This window comes from Vigna unguiculata, chromosome 3 (genome assembly GCF_004118075.2).
Source record: "Vigna unguiculata cultivar IT97K-499-35 chromosome 3, ASM411807v1, whole genome shotgun sequence".
NCBI classification, from domain to species: Eukaryota; Viridiplantae; Streptophyta; class Magnoliopsida; order Fabales; family Fabaceae; genus Vigna; species Vigna unguiculata.
This window is the reverse complement of record NC_040281.1, coordinates 11,231,758-11,249,883: the sequence shown is the minus strand read 5'-3', so window position 1 is coordinate 11,249,883 and position 18,126 is coordinate 11,231,758. Positions and strand designations below refer to the sequence as shown.

General features: G+C 32.4%; 3 protein-coding genes and 1 pseudogene across 3 annotated transcripts; 3 read left to right on the top strand and 1 right to left on the bottom strand.

Moving 5' to 3' along the window:
* The first annotated feature begins 2,249 nt into the window (after positions 1 to 2,249).
* LOC114179940 (basic form of pathogenesis-related protein 1-like) lies at positions 2,250 to 3,043 on the top strand. Its single transcript, XM_028066454.1, has one exon. It carries the CDS (start codon positions 2,250 to 2,252, stop codon positions 2,733 to 2,735), a length of 486 nt encoding a protein of 161 aa, XP_027922255.1. The 3' UTR covers positions 2,736 to 3,043.
* A 2,237-nt stretch (positions 3,044 to 5,280) lies between these two features.
* LOC114174899 (pathogenesis-related protein 1A-like) lies at positions 5,281 to 5,891 on the top strand. Its single transcript, XM_028059633.1, has one exon. It carries the CDS (start codon positions 5,282 to 5,284, stop codon positions 5,753 to 5,755), a length of 474 nt encoding a protein of 157 aa, XP_027915434.1. The 5' UTR covers position 5,281; the 3' UTR covers positions 5,756 to 5,891.
* A 732-nt stretch (positions 5,892 to 6,623) lies between these two features.
* LOC114179278 lies at positions 6,624 to 9,130 on the bottom strand (annotated as a pseudogene).
* Positions 9,131 to 13,229: 4,099 nt separating this feature from the next.
* On the top strand, positions 13,230 to 14,689 carry LOC114179880 (probably inactive leucine-rich repeat receptor-like protein kinase At5g48380). Its single transcript, XM_028066369.1, has 2 exons — positions 13,230 to 13,570; positions 13,810 to 14,689. Exons 1-2 carry the CDS (start codon positions 13,244 to 13,246, stop codon positions 14,602 to 14,604), a joined length of 1,122 nt encoding a protein of 373 aa, XP_027922170.1. The 5' UTR covers positions 13,230 to 13,243; the 3' UTR covers positions 14,605 to 14,689.
* Positions 14,690 to 18,126: the final 3,437 nt, after the last annotated feature.

Sequence of the window (18,126 nt, the reverse complement as noted above, 5' to 3'; positions counted from 1 at the left end):
GGGAATGAGGTTTTATTACATGCAATCATAGTATTTCTTAATATTCTAATTATTTAAATTAGTAACATCCAGCCAGGATGTTACATAGATAGTTGAATTGCCTAGCCATCCTTTTTATTGTTTAAAGCGTTCAGTTTAACCCTGGGTTCAAGTCCAGATAACGAAAACCTTCTCCACTCTTCTCATGTACTTTACTTTCTTGATTGAGTCATTTCCCATCTTTTTTCAGTTCAAATATACATATCTTGTTGGTTTTTTTCACATGACTATCTTATGAGGGTTGAACTGTACTTGGTTTACTACATTGGTTGAGAGTTTTGGGATTAAGGAATGTATACTTATTCAAACACTACTAGTCACTCAACAGTCACACCCTCACTTTGACTTTTTTAACATCACCACTTGGGTCTACAGTTGCATCACTCTCTCAACTTCAAGGAACTGTGCACTCCATTCCTTGTTAGAGCTTTTATTTCATATAAGTAATGTTCTCTTCTTCTATTTTGTTTCTTGTATGGAACTTAGGGTAATGAATATGTTTTTTTTTGTCTTTCATTACTGGAATTAGTTCTTTATACTTAGTGTTACAACTTTTCTTTATCACCCCTACATTGTATGTGTGCTTCGTTTGATGCCATCTCCGTCTTAGCTTAGATCTAGAGTTGTATTTCTTTTTTCATTGTGTTTTGTTGTTCTTTGGTCTGTTCTTCAATGCATTTTTTGTTTATTTGTTGTGTGGTGGTTCATCACCGCCTAGCAGGGTCCTGACTTGTTTCGCAGGTATTTGCGTGGGCCATGCCCACTCTAGGCTGACGCTAACGATTAAAGTGCAAATTGTTTGCATCAGCTGAACCCACACAAAGTCTTGTTTCAGCCATTAATTTTCAATCATTCATAGGCTTAGCCCACATAAAAGTTAAAAAATGCGTTGAATTCTCCCTATTTGCGTCGTCCTGACCGATGAAAACTGTCTAAATTTTTTTAGTAATTTTAGGTGTTCGTGGGCTTGACCCACGCATGTGAAATTAATATTATATTTTTTATGTGTTTTCGTCGATTGAGCCATTGATAAATAAGCAACAAATGTTCATCCTCATTTAGCCGACACAAATAAGTTTTACATCCAGAAAATGGGTGTGGTCCATGTTGTCATCGTTGAACCAATACCTTCGTCCTCTTTTCGTCAATTTTATACTGGTGATGCACATTTTTGGCCGACGAAAATAGCTTACATTCTTGTAGTGTTACTACTGCTATTCTAATATTTTTTATGTACAAAACAATCTTTCTTCCTTATTAATGAAACTATTGACTTCGAGAAATTCTATAACTTTTAATTTCATAGTGGCAATAGTCACTCTCCTTTGTTTATTCTTAAAATCTAGGATGCAGTGGAAATGAAAAATAAAAGATAGACATGTTATACCATTATTTAATTCTTGAAATAAATATACACATGTTATACCTTAATTTAATAACATTGGCATCTATCTCTTTTACCGATTGTAGACATACCAACATAAACAATGGTTTAATAGAAATCTGTTTTTATAGGATTTCTAGGCGCATAAAATCTGTTATAAAATAGCAATAATATATACCATTTAATGAGATTAACCACATATTTTATTTATATATGGTATAAAAGGATACTTAATATATATATATATATATATATATATATATATATATATATATAAAGTTTATTATACTAATAATACTTTATAATTTAGTCCGAATTTCACGTAAACTTAACATTTCACATTTAGAATTGACTACTTGAAATAAAAGAAAGGAAAATTTTACGATGACAATGTTTGAAATAAATACTTACTTAATAATTCATTTTAGTAAAATAATATTATATACTTGTATTTAAAATTAAAATATAAAATATAATTAAAATATTAATAATATAATTAGTTTTTTTAAATGTTAAAATACTTTCAAAGCAATTCATATCTTAATTAGTTTATTTCAAGACATGTATCAAGATGACATGTATGCTACGACATTCATAACGTAAATCTTTGTTTGATATAAACCATTAATTAACTAAGCTTCATCAATGTGTTGGTTAAGAAAAAAATTCTCTCAGTTGTAAGAGGCTACCCACTGCATTCACGTAAAATGCTGATATGTTTACGTCCACGCATCATGGTTTATTTTGCACCATGCATTGCATCCCATACAACAATATATATGTTATGCTGGATTGAAGTCTGAATATAAAAAACAATTAAGCAACAATGAAGACCTCAAATCTTGTGTTCATCCTTACCATTATCTCAATGTGCAGCATTTGCTTGGCACAAAACTCCCCGCAAGATTTCCTTGATGAGCACAACAAAGCTCGTAAAGAGGTTGGTGTTAAACCACTGGTATGGGACGAAACCCTTGTGGCCTATGGGAAGAATTATGTGGAATCAAAGAAAAAAACATGTGCATTTGAGCACTCTAATGGGCCTTATGGGGAGAACTTGGCACAAGGTTCTGGTGACTTGAGTGGCGTGGACTCGGTGAAAACGTGGGTGGCAGAGAAGGAGTTTTATGATGAGAAGACGAACGAGTGTGTTAAGGAAGAGTGTTTGCATTACGTTCAGGTGGTTTGGGGCGACACGGAGAGTGTTGGATGTTCTAGAACCAAGTGTGACAATAATTGGATGTATGTTATCTGCAACTATAACCCTCCGGGCAATTACGTTGGAGTGCGGCCTTATCCGATTTCAAAGTAACCAATCCCATAACTATATCACTCCCTATAACGAACTTTAATTTTTCTTACCATTATTGTTTCAATCCCAAATCCGTTTATTGGCAACGTTTTTAAGTTTGTATTCCATCGCGATCTAGTCCTTAAAAGACATCTTTAATGATGAAAAAAAGAAAAAGATATTTAAATTGTTTTAGATCTCAACTCTTGAACGATGTAACTATTAAACGGCAAGAAGAATTGCCATTTAGTAGAAATATACAATTTTGTAAGCTTTATATCACATGATAATAAATTTTGGAAATATATGAATATGTAGTAATTTTAAAAACCCTAGTGTTTGTCTCTTCTGGTCAAAAAACTCCATTATATCATGTTCTCATTTGAAAGAACACACGAATATTCTGTAACATGATCAAACTAATTCTTATTCTCAATTATATCTCCTAAATTTTGCAGAGAAAAAAGTTGTTGGTTCAAAATTTATAGAGTGAACACAAAGTCTAATAATTATACTAAATTAAGGGTTACACTTAACATGATTACTAACTTACTTAATCTTGACGCATGAATCTTAATATAACTTGAAGAAACATGTGATAAGATGTTTTTGTTATTTAATTTAATTCTCTTGAAAATATATCATCAAACAAAAGAAAAGAAATTATAAAAGAAGATTATGAAAGGATAACAGAACCGGGATAGAGAGAAAAGGAAAGGTAAGGAAGAAAGGATAGAATTTTATATTAATTTTGTAAAAGCTTGTCATCAATGTACATAGACTTGTGTATTTATACATACAGAGAGAGGTTTCGCAACAGAGGGAATGAGGAAATGTGTATTTATGCTTAGCACTATTTTTCACAACAAGTTTACTTATGACATTTTAAGAAGTATAAGGTAAGCTATCAGTGTCCAGTTAATCATTAAGAGATACCAATGCAAATGAAGGAGGGAGTCTAATGGTAAAATAATTTTCCTTTCCATGTGAATTTTCTAATCTGACAACCATAGATAATAAATGTTATATGGCCATCAAGGGACTATAGAATCAATCAAAGAAAATTTAAAATAAATCACCAGGTTTTTCAAATATATAGAACAAGTTAAAACAAAATATATAAACCCTCAACAAGCTAAATACATCACTAAATAATTACAAAAACTTGATAAATATTTCACTATATATTGAAGAACTAATGTCACTATTTATGTGTAAACTCTACTTGGCCTAAATCATACCTACACTATTTTTTTACTTTAGACCCACTGAACTAACCCACATGTATAAAATTATTTCTTAAACATAGAAAATGTCAAAAATATATAAGTGTGGCTTAAAACTACTAAAGGCCACATTTTATAAACCGTTGATTATTTAGACAACATTTATTTAAATGTTACCCATAGAAAATTTTGATAAATCAATAAAATTGTGACCTTCTAATTGTGTTGTTTCCTTCTCAGTTATACCATACACTATGAATCTTCTTTATACCTATAGATTAGACAATGCTGTCAGAGCAACAAATGAAAAACAATTACATAAAATAGGAATAAGTCACGGTTTCTTATTGTTGATTATATAGTGAGTTTTATTTGCCTTAAAACTATAGAGCATACAAAAAATCTTGCCTAGTTGTTTTAAGCAATATGGTAAAAAATATTGATAGTTATAAAAATGTTGATAGTTTAGACCACATTTTTAAAATTGTGGTAATTTAACTTTAAACATTTTAATATTTTTAATTACCATCATGTGACCCAATGATAATTAAATTGTTGTGAGGTGTATGGTGGAGGGTATGTAAATCATGACACTTTGGTTACTAGAATCTTAAGTACAAAATCACTAATTATAGTTTTTGATTTAGTGGTAAACATTCAAAGTCAAGGTCAGGAGGTCTATTTCCAATAAGACAATTATTCATAACACTAAAAGATGGTGTCATGGCAAGACCATGGCAAACTAACTCCCTTATGAAACTTGAAGTGGAATACAGAAGCTTCATCGCGTTTAATACATGAATTAAATATCAATGAAATGGAAAAGCCCGAAAATGAAGATAAAGAGAAGTGTTATTCTCTTTTCCAAATTTGACAAATTGTTTGAAATATAAATAATGTAATAATGTCATTATAAAAGATATGATAATATGTTAAAAAATATAAAAGGAAACTTAATTTTATTTATAGTGACATTTATTTAAAAAATGTTGCAATATGGTAATTAATATTATTTATAGTAACATTTATTTAAAAAATTTTACTATGATTAATAAATTTTATCTATAATATAACATTTTTAATAATTGTAACTTATAGAGAAATATATTCTTGGTTGCGGTGTCTTCGACACCTTCCCTATCATGTAGTCTCTACATTTTGTACATCAAATGTAGAGATAGAGAATGAGCGAAAAAGGAGGATACTCACTGCATTCACACAAGATGTTGTTATGTTTACATCCACACGTCATTGTTTATTTTGCACCATACATTGCGTCTTTACAACAATATATATGTTGTGCTCGATCGAAGTTTCAATATAAAAAACAATTAAGAAACAATGAAGATCTCAAATCTTGTGTTTATCCTCACCATTATTTCAATGTGCAGCATTTGCTTGGCACAGAGCTCCTCAAAAGATTTCCTTGACGAGCACAACAAAGCTCGTAAAGAGGTTGGTGTTGAACCATTGGTATGGAATGAAACCCTTGTGACCTATGGGCAGAATTACGTGAACTCGAAGAAAAAAACCTGCGAATTTGAGCACTCTATGGGGCCTTATGGGGAGAACTTGGCGATGGGATATGGTGAATTTAGTGGCAGGGACTCGGTGAAAATGTGGGTGGGAGAGAAGCCAAATTATGATGAGAAGAGCAACAAGTGTGTTAAGGATGAGTGCTTACATTACACTCAAGTGGTTTGGAAGGACACAAAGAGTGTTGGATGTGCTAGAGCCAAGTGTGACAATAATGCTATTTATATCATCTGCAACTATTACCCTCCAGGCAATTATATCGGATCCCGACCTTACTAACATTTTATAGTAACCAACACCATAACTATATCACTTCCTATAAGTAACTTTAACTTTTCTTGTTATTACAATTTTGTAGTAATATATATTTTTGAAATCTCTGTATCACATGATGATGAATTTTTGAATTGTATGAATATGAATTAATTTTAAAAACCCTTATGTTTTTCTCTTTTGGTTAGAAACTTCATTATATCAGTTTGCATTTGAAAGAACACCTAAATATCCTGTAACATGATCAAATTCTTATTCTCAATAATATCTCCTAATTTTTGCATAGAAAAAAAAATTGTTGGTCCAAATTTTTAGTGATGGAGTTGAAGGAATGAAACTTACACAATCAAAATAAAGGAAAAGGAAATCGAAATAAGTGAAAGTTTAACTAGGAACTATAAAACTAAATGAATTACGTTTTTATTGGTGAAAAAGTTAATTGTTTCAAAACAAGAAAAACTAACTCTATAATTAGAAATTTTACTTTTAGATACCTGTAAAGTACATTCAATTAAATTTAATACCGTTGAAATAGTTTAAGAAATTACTTTTTATATTCTCACACAAGCATGTATAACTAGTTATTTCGAATTGTAATTGAGATTGGTCATTTAAAAGAAACTCTCAAGATAAAAAAAAAAAAAAGTAAGAGTCTCCTGTTTTCAAGACATTAAAAATATTGTCATAAAATGATTTGTATTTAATATTTAATTATGATTTTTTGTAAGAGAATTTGATCTTAATTATATAAATAAATTCAACTAAAACTTAAGAAAAAATGAATATAAGCAATTGATCACACACACACACAAAATCTTACTATAAATATAAAACTATAATAGTGATGATCATATTTAGAACACAAAGTCTAATAATTATACTAAATAAAGGACTACATAACATGATTACTAACTTTCTTAATCTTGCTTTAGAGGTAAAAAAGTTTATATACTATAGAAGAAGAAGCAGGGAGGTTGAGTGACTGAGAGCCATGACTATATTAATGTCCTTCACCATATATATCCCTCAGAGTGTCGTAAACTTGAAGCATCGTTGGCCTTTCATCTGTGAAAGGCGGAACACACTTGCATGCAAGTTTGATGAGAGTGTAGACATCGTTTTCGAAACCTTTCCCCATCAGAGATTCATGAATTGCGTTAATAAAGTTTGAATTTCCAGATAGGTTAGTTGAAGTAGTAGTAGTAGTAGTAGTACTGAATGAACACGACAACTCCTTCAATGTTTTCCCTGTGATTAGCTCAAATAGCAAGCTACCAAAGTCATACACGTCCTTCTTCCCATCACTCACATAAAACATTGTGTTTGCACTGTCTTCAATGTTGGGATTCACAAACTTGGCCTTTCCAAAGTTGGATAATCTTGGTTCAAAATTCTTATCCAGCAAGATACACTCAGAACTTATATTGAGATGCACAACATGCAAGTTGCATATGTGGTGGAGCCAGGATAAGCCTCTTGCTACCCCAATTGCTATTTTGATTCTCTGAGGCCATTTCAATGTAACTTCACCTTCTAAAGGACTCAACCATTTTGAAAGCCTTCCATTTGACATGAACTGGTATACCAAAATCCTTTCTTTTCCTTCTACGCAGAACCCAAGTAAGGGAACTATATTTCTGTGCCTGTACTTACCCAGAATTCTTATTTCCAAAAGAAATTGTTTCTTGTATTGTTTGGAATCGAATAGTCTCTTAATGGCAAGGTTCCAACCATTGGGTAGCCTTCCCTCGTACATTATTCCAATTTTCCCCATCCCAATGGCCTTGTCTATGGAAAAGCAATCTGTTGCATCTCTGACTTCGTTGAACCTCATCGTCGACTTCATTCTCTCTGTTACTACAGAAATCTGTTTATGCAACCACAAACATATTAATCAATGCTAAAAATCATTATAATACATTAATACTACTATAATTTATTACAGACCTCCAGCAATAACCTCCTTAATCAACAATAGACACAAGGTGTCCTCTGCTTGCACAGTACCTAACCTATGCCTATTTTGTCTTTGTTCCAGATATATCTGTTATGCTTCAAGTGTTGTAATTAGAAGGGATTATTTGTTTGCAAACTTGGTCCAGTAACATGATGTGCCATTTCACCTTTGGTTTGCCAGCAGCCAAAGCTACTGTGCCTAGCCTACATGTTTTATCAGTATAATTCTCTGTCTGTCTGAATCTCACCCTGTCACTTAGCTTGTACGTGTGCCTAGCCTACATTTTAGTCTCACTGAGTTCTTCTGATTTGGTTCTATTTCCCGCACATTCTCCTTTTTACCTTAGGTGTTTTATGCACATAACTAAACATGTATATACCAATGAAAAATTAGTTTTTACATATTTATTGATTGGATGTTTATTTTATTATGAATATATCTTGAAAACAAACGAAACTTGATCCAGAGATAGATATGGTAGGGTAGGGACAGAAAGCACCTCTTTGATGATTTTCTCCTGCAACTGCAGAGGTTGCAATTCCTGTTCGGCAGGAGCTTGAGGAGTAGGTGTCTTTCTCCCAGCAATGGACCAAAAAATTGTACTTAATTCTTTAGCCTTCTTCCGGTGCTTGTTCCTTCCATGCTGTGATTGTTCCCAAGGTGCACAGTAGGAGATGTAAATGACAATAACAGAAGTCACTGAAAAAGCATAGCCAACAGCAAGACCCCGCTTGAACGATTGAGGGAAATCATTTGAGCTGTCCAATGAACATGGTGGCAAAGACCCACCACAAAGTTCTTCATTATTGGCGTAATCAACAAAAGTGGAGCTTGGGAAGAACAAAGGCACCGACCCTGATAGATAATTGTTGGCAAAAGAAACTGCTTTGATCACGGGAAGCTGCCCAAGTTCTTGAGGGATGTGGCCACTTAACTTGTTGTGATTAACGTTGATATATCCGAGGGGATGGGTCCTGTTAGGTTATTGTGCGAAAAGCTTAAGGCTATTAAAGACAAGCAATTCCTAATTCCCTGTGGAAACTCACCCTTCAACCCCATGTTTTGCAGTGAGATACTCAACACTTTATTCTCATCCGGATGCCAGCATGAAACGCCCACAAATGTGCATATGAAACCTTCGGTTCTGTTGTCGAAGTTCCAGCTTGTTAAGAAATTAAAATGATCTTCCAAGGAATCCTTAATGGATTTTAAGCACGAGATGTCGCTTTCAACACCATTACCTACCATAACATAACTCAGCAAAGAATACAAGAAAACATGGATGAAAATATCCCTCTTTATTTGAGAACCCATTTCTGTGCTAATGCAGAAACAATCCTTTTTTTCTGATATAAGAAAGGTAGGCTAGTAAAAGGAGAAAACGATTGGAAAACAGAAGAATGAAATTGAATTTTTCTTCTGTTATATTTTTAATAACCCCAGAAATGAAACTTCACCTTCAAAGAATATTCAAATCCTAATTTGTTAGAATTTTCAGTATTCATTATTTATATTTGATAGTAATAATTAATATTGATGAAAACGTATAGAAAAGGAGAATGTGACATAATAAGTTGGACTTAATTTTTCCATGGTTATAGTTTGTCGATCTATCACTCTCAAAGTCTCACTAACTAAGTGTTCAGTACAAAGACTACTACGTTGACCACTCACCACATTTGAACAAGTTTTTGGAAAATTATAATATTATATTAAGGTTTTCAAAACACTAAAATGCTGAGTTTATTAAATGTAAAGAACCTGGTCAAACTATTCTGAACGGTAAAAAAAAAAAAAAAGACACGCATAGAAACTAGGTTAAAATACGTTGATCCTTGTTTTTTACCAAAATTTTAATCTGTTCTTTGTATTTTTATTAATTTCAATTAGGTTCACATTTTTTTAAATTAGTATTAATTAGGTTATTTCCGTTAATATAGAACTAACACTGTTAAGTATGTACCATGTGTCAACTCCTCATTTTTTTGAATTTTTTTAATTTTTTTTTTGAATTTTTGAATTTTTTTAAAAAAATATTTATGCCACGTGTCACGCTTGTAGTGTACCACGTGTCAATCTAATATGGTGACACGTGTTAATTTATTATATAAATCTTAATTTGGTCCTCATATTTGTTAATTTGATTTGATTTCAGTCCCAAATTTAAAAAATAATAATAATTTCATGTGCTCCAAATTTAGACCAAATTTAATTTTTATATAAATGTAATGATGATACTTTTATTACAAGTGATATTTCCATTACATATTTTTAACAATAATTTAATTTATATTTATATTTTACATTAAACTTTATTTAAATTTTATTTTAAAATTATAAATATAAAGATTAATAAATTTATATTCGAAATATTTGTATAACATTCTATATCAACAATATTTTAGAGTTGGCTTAAAAATAACAATTTTATAAATTCAAATGTAAAATTTTAAAACAATTTTATAACAGATTAAAATAAATATATTTAAAATTTAAATATTAAATATTAAATACAATTAATATTATTAAAATATTTAATATAAATATAAATTTTAATAAAAATAATAATAACATTATATAAAAGAAAAATTTGGTCTAAATTTTGAGTGCCTAAAATTGAAAATTTTTAAAAAAATTTGGAACTCAAATAAAATCAAATTAAAAAATATGAGAACCAAATTGAAATTCATACAATAATTTGACACGTGTCACCATATTAGATTGACACGTGGCACACTACAGAAGTGACACGTGACATAAATATTTTTTAAAAAAAATTAAAAAATTAAAAAAATTAAAAAAAATGAGGAGCTGACACGTGGCACCTACAGTGTTAGTTCTATACTAACGGAAAGAACCTAATTGATACTAATTTACAAAAATATAGACCTAATTGAGACTAACAAAACTACGAGAACCAAATTAAGATTTTTATTCAAAAACGAGGATCAACAAAGTATTTTAACCAACAAACTAATATAAACACGTGTACAAACTAATAGAGTTTGGAATTTGATCTCAAGGAAATAGAATTATTTAAGCCGTATATATATATATATATATATATATATATATATATATATATATATATATATATATATCCAAAATTCTAGGAAAAGAAATTAATGAAATTTTGGTTCCTAAAAATTGTTCGAAGAAAGGAAGATTTGGTGGAGGTAGGCAATATGTGTTTTCTTTAGGTTAAATTATTAATTACGCAACACAATTATTCGTATTGATTTTGCAACTTTATTACATGTATGGGCTAAGATTGATTTTCTACTTCTCTTACACGGAAATCGCCGCATACCTTACAAAAAACATGCATATAACACTCATTTTGACCAAATTCATAAAATTGTTTGTTTGCTTTGAAATATAAACGCGTTTCTAAATTGTCCTAAAAACCATTTCAACAATTTTTATCCAAGATATTTTACTTTCAAACAGATATTTTAAAACCAAAAACTAGCAAGTACCCTAAATAACTGTTAATTTTAAATATGGTTAGAAAGATTAGTTTAAGGATTTCGAAGGTCTTAGACAAACTTAAGAAATTGATTTTTTTAGGTAATATTTTATTGGAAACCTAAAACAAGTAATTAGTACTACAAAATAAAATTTGAGACTTTTTTTTTAAGTCTAAAGCGAAGACTTTACTTGTTTGTAAAGATGGCAATAAAGTAGGGTGGGAACAGGTTTCGCCGTCGCATATTCATTCTTAAAGAAAAGGAGAAACTCATTCTCATATTCAAATTTAACGGGTATCAAATTTTTTTCTCATCCACATCCTCATCAAGTAACAGGTATATACTCGTACTCGTACATGCTTTCTTATTATTTCAATATCAATTAACTAATTTTTATAAAATAATAAATTACTATAAAGGAAACATAATATTATCAAATATTTAATATTAAAATGATGATATTCTTATTTCTTCAATATCAAATATTTATAAATAAATTATAATTGTATATATTTCAAATTAGAATACCAAATAAAATTTCATGAAAATCAAAATATTATTAAATTCGCAAATGTTAATGAAACCTAGTTGATAAAATTTAAAGATAATTTTAAAAAATTATAAAAGAAAAATAAATATTCAAATTAAAAAAAAATATTTTAGATGTGTGCTTACCAGAACCGAGGCAAAAATATGGTATATGGCCTCGGTTCAAACCAAAATCGAGGCCAAAAACTCATCGAATTTTTAAATAAATTAAAAATTTAGTAACATATATGGCCTCGATTGCACGATAATCGGTTGGATATATGGCTTCGGGTAAGCTTGAACCGAAGTAGAAACATGGAGCTATATATGGCTTCGGGTGCTGTTGAACCAAGGCAGAAGGTTGCTCTATGGCTTCAGTTCACACCCGATGCCAAAAGCATTCCCCTTTTGATTTCGTCCTAATATGCTTTGGTTTAGAAACTGGTGCAAAATATTAAAAACAACCGCTGCAAAATTCCTGCACTGGTGCTACTTGCTTTAGTCTTGAGCTAACCATGATTAGTAGTCAAATACTAATTTGCTATTATATAAAACATGTCTTTTACTTATTTCATTATTAAATCAATATCTCAAATAGGTAAAATATGATGAATTTATGATGACTAAGAAAGTAAGTGAGTGATAAAGAACTTTTAAATTACTGCTTAACACGTAATTACGACTAAACTTGAGATGATGATTGTAGAAACAAATTTTTATTTTATTAGAGTCAAGTAGATGTCATATGAGAAACTCTAATTTGACCCTAGCTGTCATCAGGGGGATTATTCCAGAAAATTGCGATGTATATTAACGTTCAAATTAATGAAGCGGAATATTTTATATACCATAAGTGTTGTGTTTCAAAAGAAAACAGTGTGATTGTAAATTATCATTACGAAGATTGACAAATAATATAATTCATATTTAATAAAATTAAATGGAATAGGGCAACAGTAACTAAAATCTATATAAAGAGACAAAACATCATATTCACCAAAAGAAAAAAAAAGATGGACAAAGTTTTTATGACAGAACAATTTCCTTGCCAGTGAAAAATTTTTGTGATACTGCCATACTTTTCTGAAACAACTTTAAAAAACTAATCTTAAGACTGGGAGAGAATTTGTTTGTTGTAACAATTTTTTTGTGAATAATAATTTCGTTTTGATTTGAAGATGAAACTACCACAATTTATTTAGGGACAAAATATGGATTGTGTGTACAATTTTATCTGAAAATAACGTGTCACCTTTGACATAAAAATATATAAATATTTTTCTTTAGTTATGGGGAAAGATTCCTTGATTCCAAAATCAATGACTCCATTAAATTACGAGAGAGAGAACTTTCATCCTTAACAAGTCAACTTGATCGGAATGAATCAAACTATTGTAGCGTAACTTTGGGTCAATAAGAGTACAAATGAACCTTGTTAAGCATAACTCAATGACACATCTCGAACAAAAATTTAAGAGACTCCCGTTTCCTTTAACAGGACCGTCCCAGCGTAACCTTGGGTCAGTTGACCTCAGAACCATGGTTTTCAGCGTTCTTCTACTCATGTTGTGGTCATTGCAATTGCAGACTTGCTTCACCATGAGTAACGCAGGTAGCAGTGAACTCAACGGAGGATCATTGTTTGATCCATCATTTTGGTACAGTTTTACCATTGGTTATGTTTGTTCAGCCACCGGGATCATCTTTGCTTTTATGTGCTTCTGTGTCCCTTGGCCGCAACTAAAGAAGGCCAAAAGAAAGTTCATGTCTTCCAGTGTTCGTAGCCGTAATATACATGCAATAAAGGCAAACCAAGTTCCCAAACTACTACTCTGTATGTTGTTGCTGAAGAAAGGAAACCAAGAGGTTCTCTTCTTTCTTTTCTAAATATTTTGGTGAATCTTTCCTAGTTATCTGTTATTCAACATCTATGCTATATTCAACACAAGACTTTACATTAATTGTGAAAACATGGTATTAGGATCTTGCATGCCCTTTTTTTTATTTCATTTTAGAAAAAATTGAAAGGCCGAACAAAATTATACTATTTATTGATATTTTAATTCCAAGATATACACAAAATAAAATGTTTGGTGTATACACAGGTTTCAAGAGTACTGAACAAACTAATATCGAGTATCAGCTTCATGGAACTATGCAAAGCAACGGATTACTTCAACATGACCAATGTTATTGGGACGGGAAGGACAGGGATGGTGTACAAGGCCACGCTTTCTAATGGCTCAAAAGTGGCAGTGAAGAGACTCTATGATTCTAATTTATTTGAAACAAAGTTTGCCTTAGAAATCGTGATTCTACAGAGATTCAAACATAAAAACTTGGTGGATCTTCTTGAGTTTTGCACAGAGAGAAAGCAGAGGATCCTTGTGTATGAATTCATGCCAAATGGTAAACTCTCTGATTGGCTACATCCTTTACAAAACGAAGCTTTTCCATTGGATTGGCCAATAAGGCTTAAAATAGCACTTGGGTTGGCTAGAGGTTTATGCTTTCTCCATCATTGTTGCAATTGGAAGATACTCCATTTTGGTATAAGCTCGGAGCATGTTTTGCTTGATAAGAATTTTGAGCCCAAATTATGGAATTTCAGAAGTGCTGAACTCATGAAAGAAAACCAGAAGAAGCTAGGGAAGAAGGATGTGTACGATTTTGGCATTGTTCTGATGGAGCTGATCACTGGAAAGAAGCACATTGAAACGAATGGAAATTTTAATGTGATTGATTCATATGTATCAGGAAAAGGATTCGATGAGCAAATCTCTTGTCTGGTTAAGGTTGCAGTTGACTGCATTCAGTTTTCTCCACACCAGAGGCCAAGTATGGTTGATGTGTATAAATATATAGAAAGGTTGTGGGAAGGCTACGAAACTGATGACTGATTTTGTAATGGAACATACCTATTTTTCATAGTATAATGTGGATTAAAAGTATTCTTTATGTAAATTAAACTTGTCTCAGTATTAAATCTCCTCAAATATCCACAAGTTCATCATTGTAATTTGAAAGGTGACATCTTTTTAAGTTTAATTTCTTATTATTCTCCTTCTGAATGTGTTCTACCTGTAAATTTTGAAACTCCATTTTCAGTTTCAATATCTGTCGTGTCCTTTATTGCACTGATTATGACTCGAGTTTAATTAATGTATTCTTCGAATTTTGGTTCTGAAAACAAGTAACAACTTTACTACAACCTTGGAACATTATAATGTTACTTCATAATATTCTTTTAACTTATCTCTTTTGTCAGAAAATTTTAACTTGGAAGAATCTTGAGTTTTGCTGGACCTGAGTTCCAATTTTCAACTTATTACTTCACGTGGTAGCAGCAGAATAGGAACATAATGAAGGAAAGGAAAAGCTTATAAAGCCAATTTTAAAACCTTAAAAAGAGTATGTGTATATGACTAAAAAAAATTGTATATATTTGTTAGGGTTAAATACGTTTTTAGTCCCACAAGTAAAAATTGGAATTAGTCCATCTTCGAAATTTTGTCCTAAGATAGTCCCCAACTTTAAAACTGCACGAATTTAGTTCTTTAAACCAAATTTTGTTAAATTTATTTGACATTTCAAATGTATTTCATGAGAGTTTTTTAACTAATGTTGAAGCAAAAACGTGTCAAACACTATAAACAACTGAAATGATATTATGAGATGCATTTGAAAAGTTAAATTAGCTTAATATAATTTGGTTAAAAAGATTAAATCTGCACAATTATAAAGTTGGAAAACTAAAATTTTTACTAAATATTAAGAGATCAAAACATACTTAACACTATTTTTTACTATCTAATAACTAATAAAAATCTTATTAATCATCCATATTTTGCAATACGATCTTTTAATTTTTGGGAGGATGGGGTCAATGTCACCGGCGCATGCTTGCGGATTTCGGAAGCCACTTGCAGATTTGGGACTCGAGGCATAAGTGAGACAAGCTTAAGATAAAAGATAATGATATTTTGACCTATTTTTATTTACTTATTTTTAATTCATCACTCTGATCATCATTTAATTATTTATTTTAATTTTTTTTAGTGGTGTTATGTAATAATTTAAGAGTGATAGATTAAGAGTGAGTCAAAAAAATGGGTCAAAATATTATTAAAAAAAAGTTGATAATAGTTTTCAAAAGTTGCACAAGGTTAAAAAATAAATAGTTTCCAGATTACGCAATTCAAAAATCTTTTTCAGAAAAAATATTTTCGATTGTACAAACTAAAAGTCATTTTTGATTTATATAATCTAGAATTATTTTTCACTTTTAGATTACATAATCCAAAAGGGTGAAAATGGGGATATTTTTAGCATGGCGATGCAGGAAGAAATATACGGATAGGAAGAAGCAGCCCAAACAATTAATTGGAGCAAGTGGGTGGGTCTTATGGCCCAAATTACTTACAAGATTTCTACAGCTACTTAACTTAGAACCGGGTTATCCACCTCCAAGACCAAAAAAAAAAATAGTGTTTGCTTCCTATTAATAATATTTATAATATCATAGACAACTTAGTTATGTTCTACAACAAGTTATTAGTGTTAAGTGGCAAGGGATTAACCTTAAAGGATTCCATCAAACTTAAGTTTAATGTAAAATAGAAGTGGAATTAAATATTAAAATCTAGATCAGATATCCAAATCCAATAAAATGGATTGGATTTTTAATAAAATGAAGGGTTAATTATGTTTTTAGTCCCTCAAGTATTATGAGATTTTGTTTTTAGTCCCCCAACTAACGTTTGCTCCAATTTGGTCCCTCATGTTTTGAAACGATTGGAAATAGTCCTCCTTTTTGGACGTCGTTAGATTTATTTGACACTTGGCAAACGGACTGCCACGTATGGATCCTGTTTTATGCGATGTAAGTGGACTGTGTTTCTGCACGTGCTGATTAATTAAAGAGAAGCTTTACATCCAAATAAGTTAAAAATGTTATTTCTTCAGTGGAAGAGTTATTTTGTCTGAATTAAGTGGGGGAGTTATTTTGAGTGTCGCATTTATTTTCTCAAATCTCACGTCTCACGTCTCTAGTCGCACGTCTCACATCCCACATCTCACGTCTCACGTCTAATGTTTCACGTCTCACATCTCTCATCGTACGTCTCTCATCGTACGTCTCTCGTCGCACGTCTCACGTCGCCCGTCCCATGTCTCACGTCGCCCGTCCCATGTCTCACGTCTCACGTCCCATGTCTCACGTCTCACTTCTCACGTCTCACTTCTCACGTCTTACGTCTCACTTCCCGCATTGTCTCACATCTCACGTTTCACGTCCCATCGTCTAACGTCTTAGTCCTACGTTTCACGTCTCACGTCTTACGTATCATATCTCACGTCGTCGTACGTCTCTCGTCGCACGTCTCACGTCGCCCGTCCCATATCTCACATCTCACGTCCCATGTCTCACGTCTCACTTCTCACGTCTTACGTCTCACTTCCCGCATTGTCTCACGTCTCACGTTTCACGTCCCATGTTTCACGTCTAACGTCTTAGTACTACGTTTCACGTCTCACGTCTTACGTATCATATCTCACGTCTCACATCTCACCTCTCACATTGATCGTTCACGTCCCACGTTTCACGACTCACGTCTCACGTCTCTCTTCGTATGTCTCACGTCTTACGTCCCATGTTTTACGTCTCACATCTCACGTCTTACGTCTCACGTTCCATGTTGTCTCACGTCTCACTTCCCACGACGTCTTACGTTCCACGTTGTCTCACGTCTCACGTCCCACGACGTCTTACATTTCACGTTGTCTCACGTCCTACGTTTCACGTTTCACGTTCCACGTCCTACGTATCACATCTCACGTGTCACGTCTCACATCTCACGTGTCACGTCCCACGTCTCACTTCTCACGTTTCACGTCTCACGTCTCACGTGTGGCGTCTCACGTCTCATGTCTCATGTCTCACGACCTACGTCGCACGTCTCACGTCTCATTTCTTACATCTCACATCTTACGTCTAACGTCTCATGTCCCACGTCTCACTAGTTACATCTTACGTTTCACGTCTCACGTCTCAAGTTTCACGTTCAACGTCTCACGTCCCACGTCATATGTCTTATGTCTCACGTCCTACGTCTTACGTCTATCGTCTCACGTCCTAAGTCTTACGTCCCACGTGTCACGTTCCATGTCCTACGTCTCACATCTCACGTCTCACGTTCCACATCTCAAGTCTCACGTGTCACGTCTCATGTTTCACATCTTGTGTCTCACGTCTCTCGTCGTACGTCTCACGTCTCACGTCTCTCGTCGTACGTCTCACGTCCCATGTCTCACGTCCCATGTCTCACATCTCACGTCTCACGTCTCACGTCCCATGTCTCACGTCCCATGTCTCACGTCTCACGTCTCACGACGTCTCATGTTTCACGTCCCACGTCCCACAT

Bases quoted from the DNA above. Each gene is read 5' to 3' on its own strand.
- LOC114179880 (XM_028066369.1), top strand. From the start codon at position 13,244: ATGGTTTTCAGCGTTCTTCTACTCATGTTGTGGTCATTGCAATTGCAG. The intron at 13,571-13,809 runs GTTCTCTTCTTT...GTGTATACACAG, and splicing joins TGAAGAAAGGAAACCAAGAG to GTTTCAAGAGTACTGAACAA.
- LOC114174899 (XM_028059633.1), top strand. From the start codon at position 5,282: ATGAAGATCTCAAATCTTGTGTTTATCCTCACCATTATTTCAATGTGC.
- LOC114179940 (XM_028066454.1), top strand. From the start codon at position 2,250: ATGAAGACCTCAAATCTTGTGTTCATCCTTACCATTATCTCAATGTGC.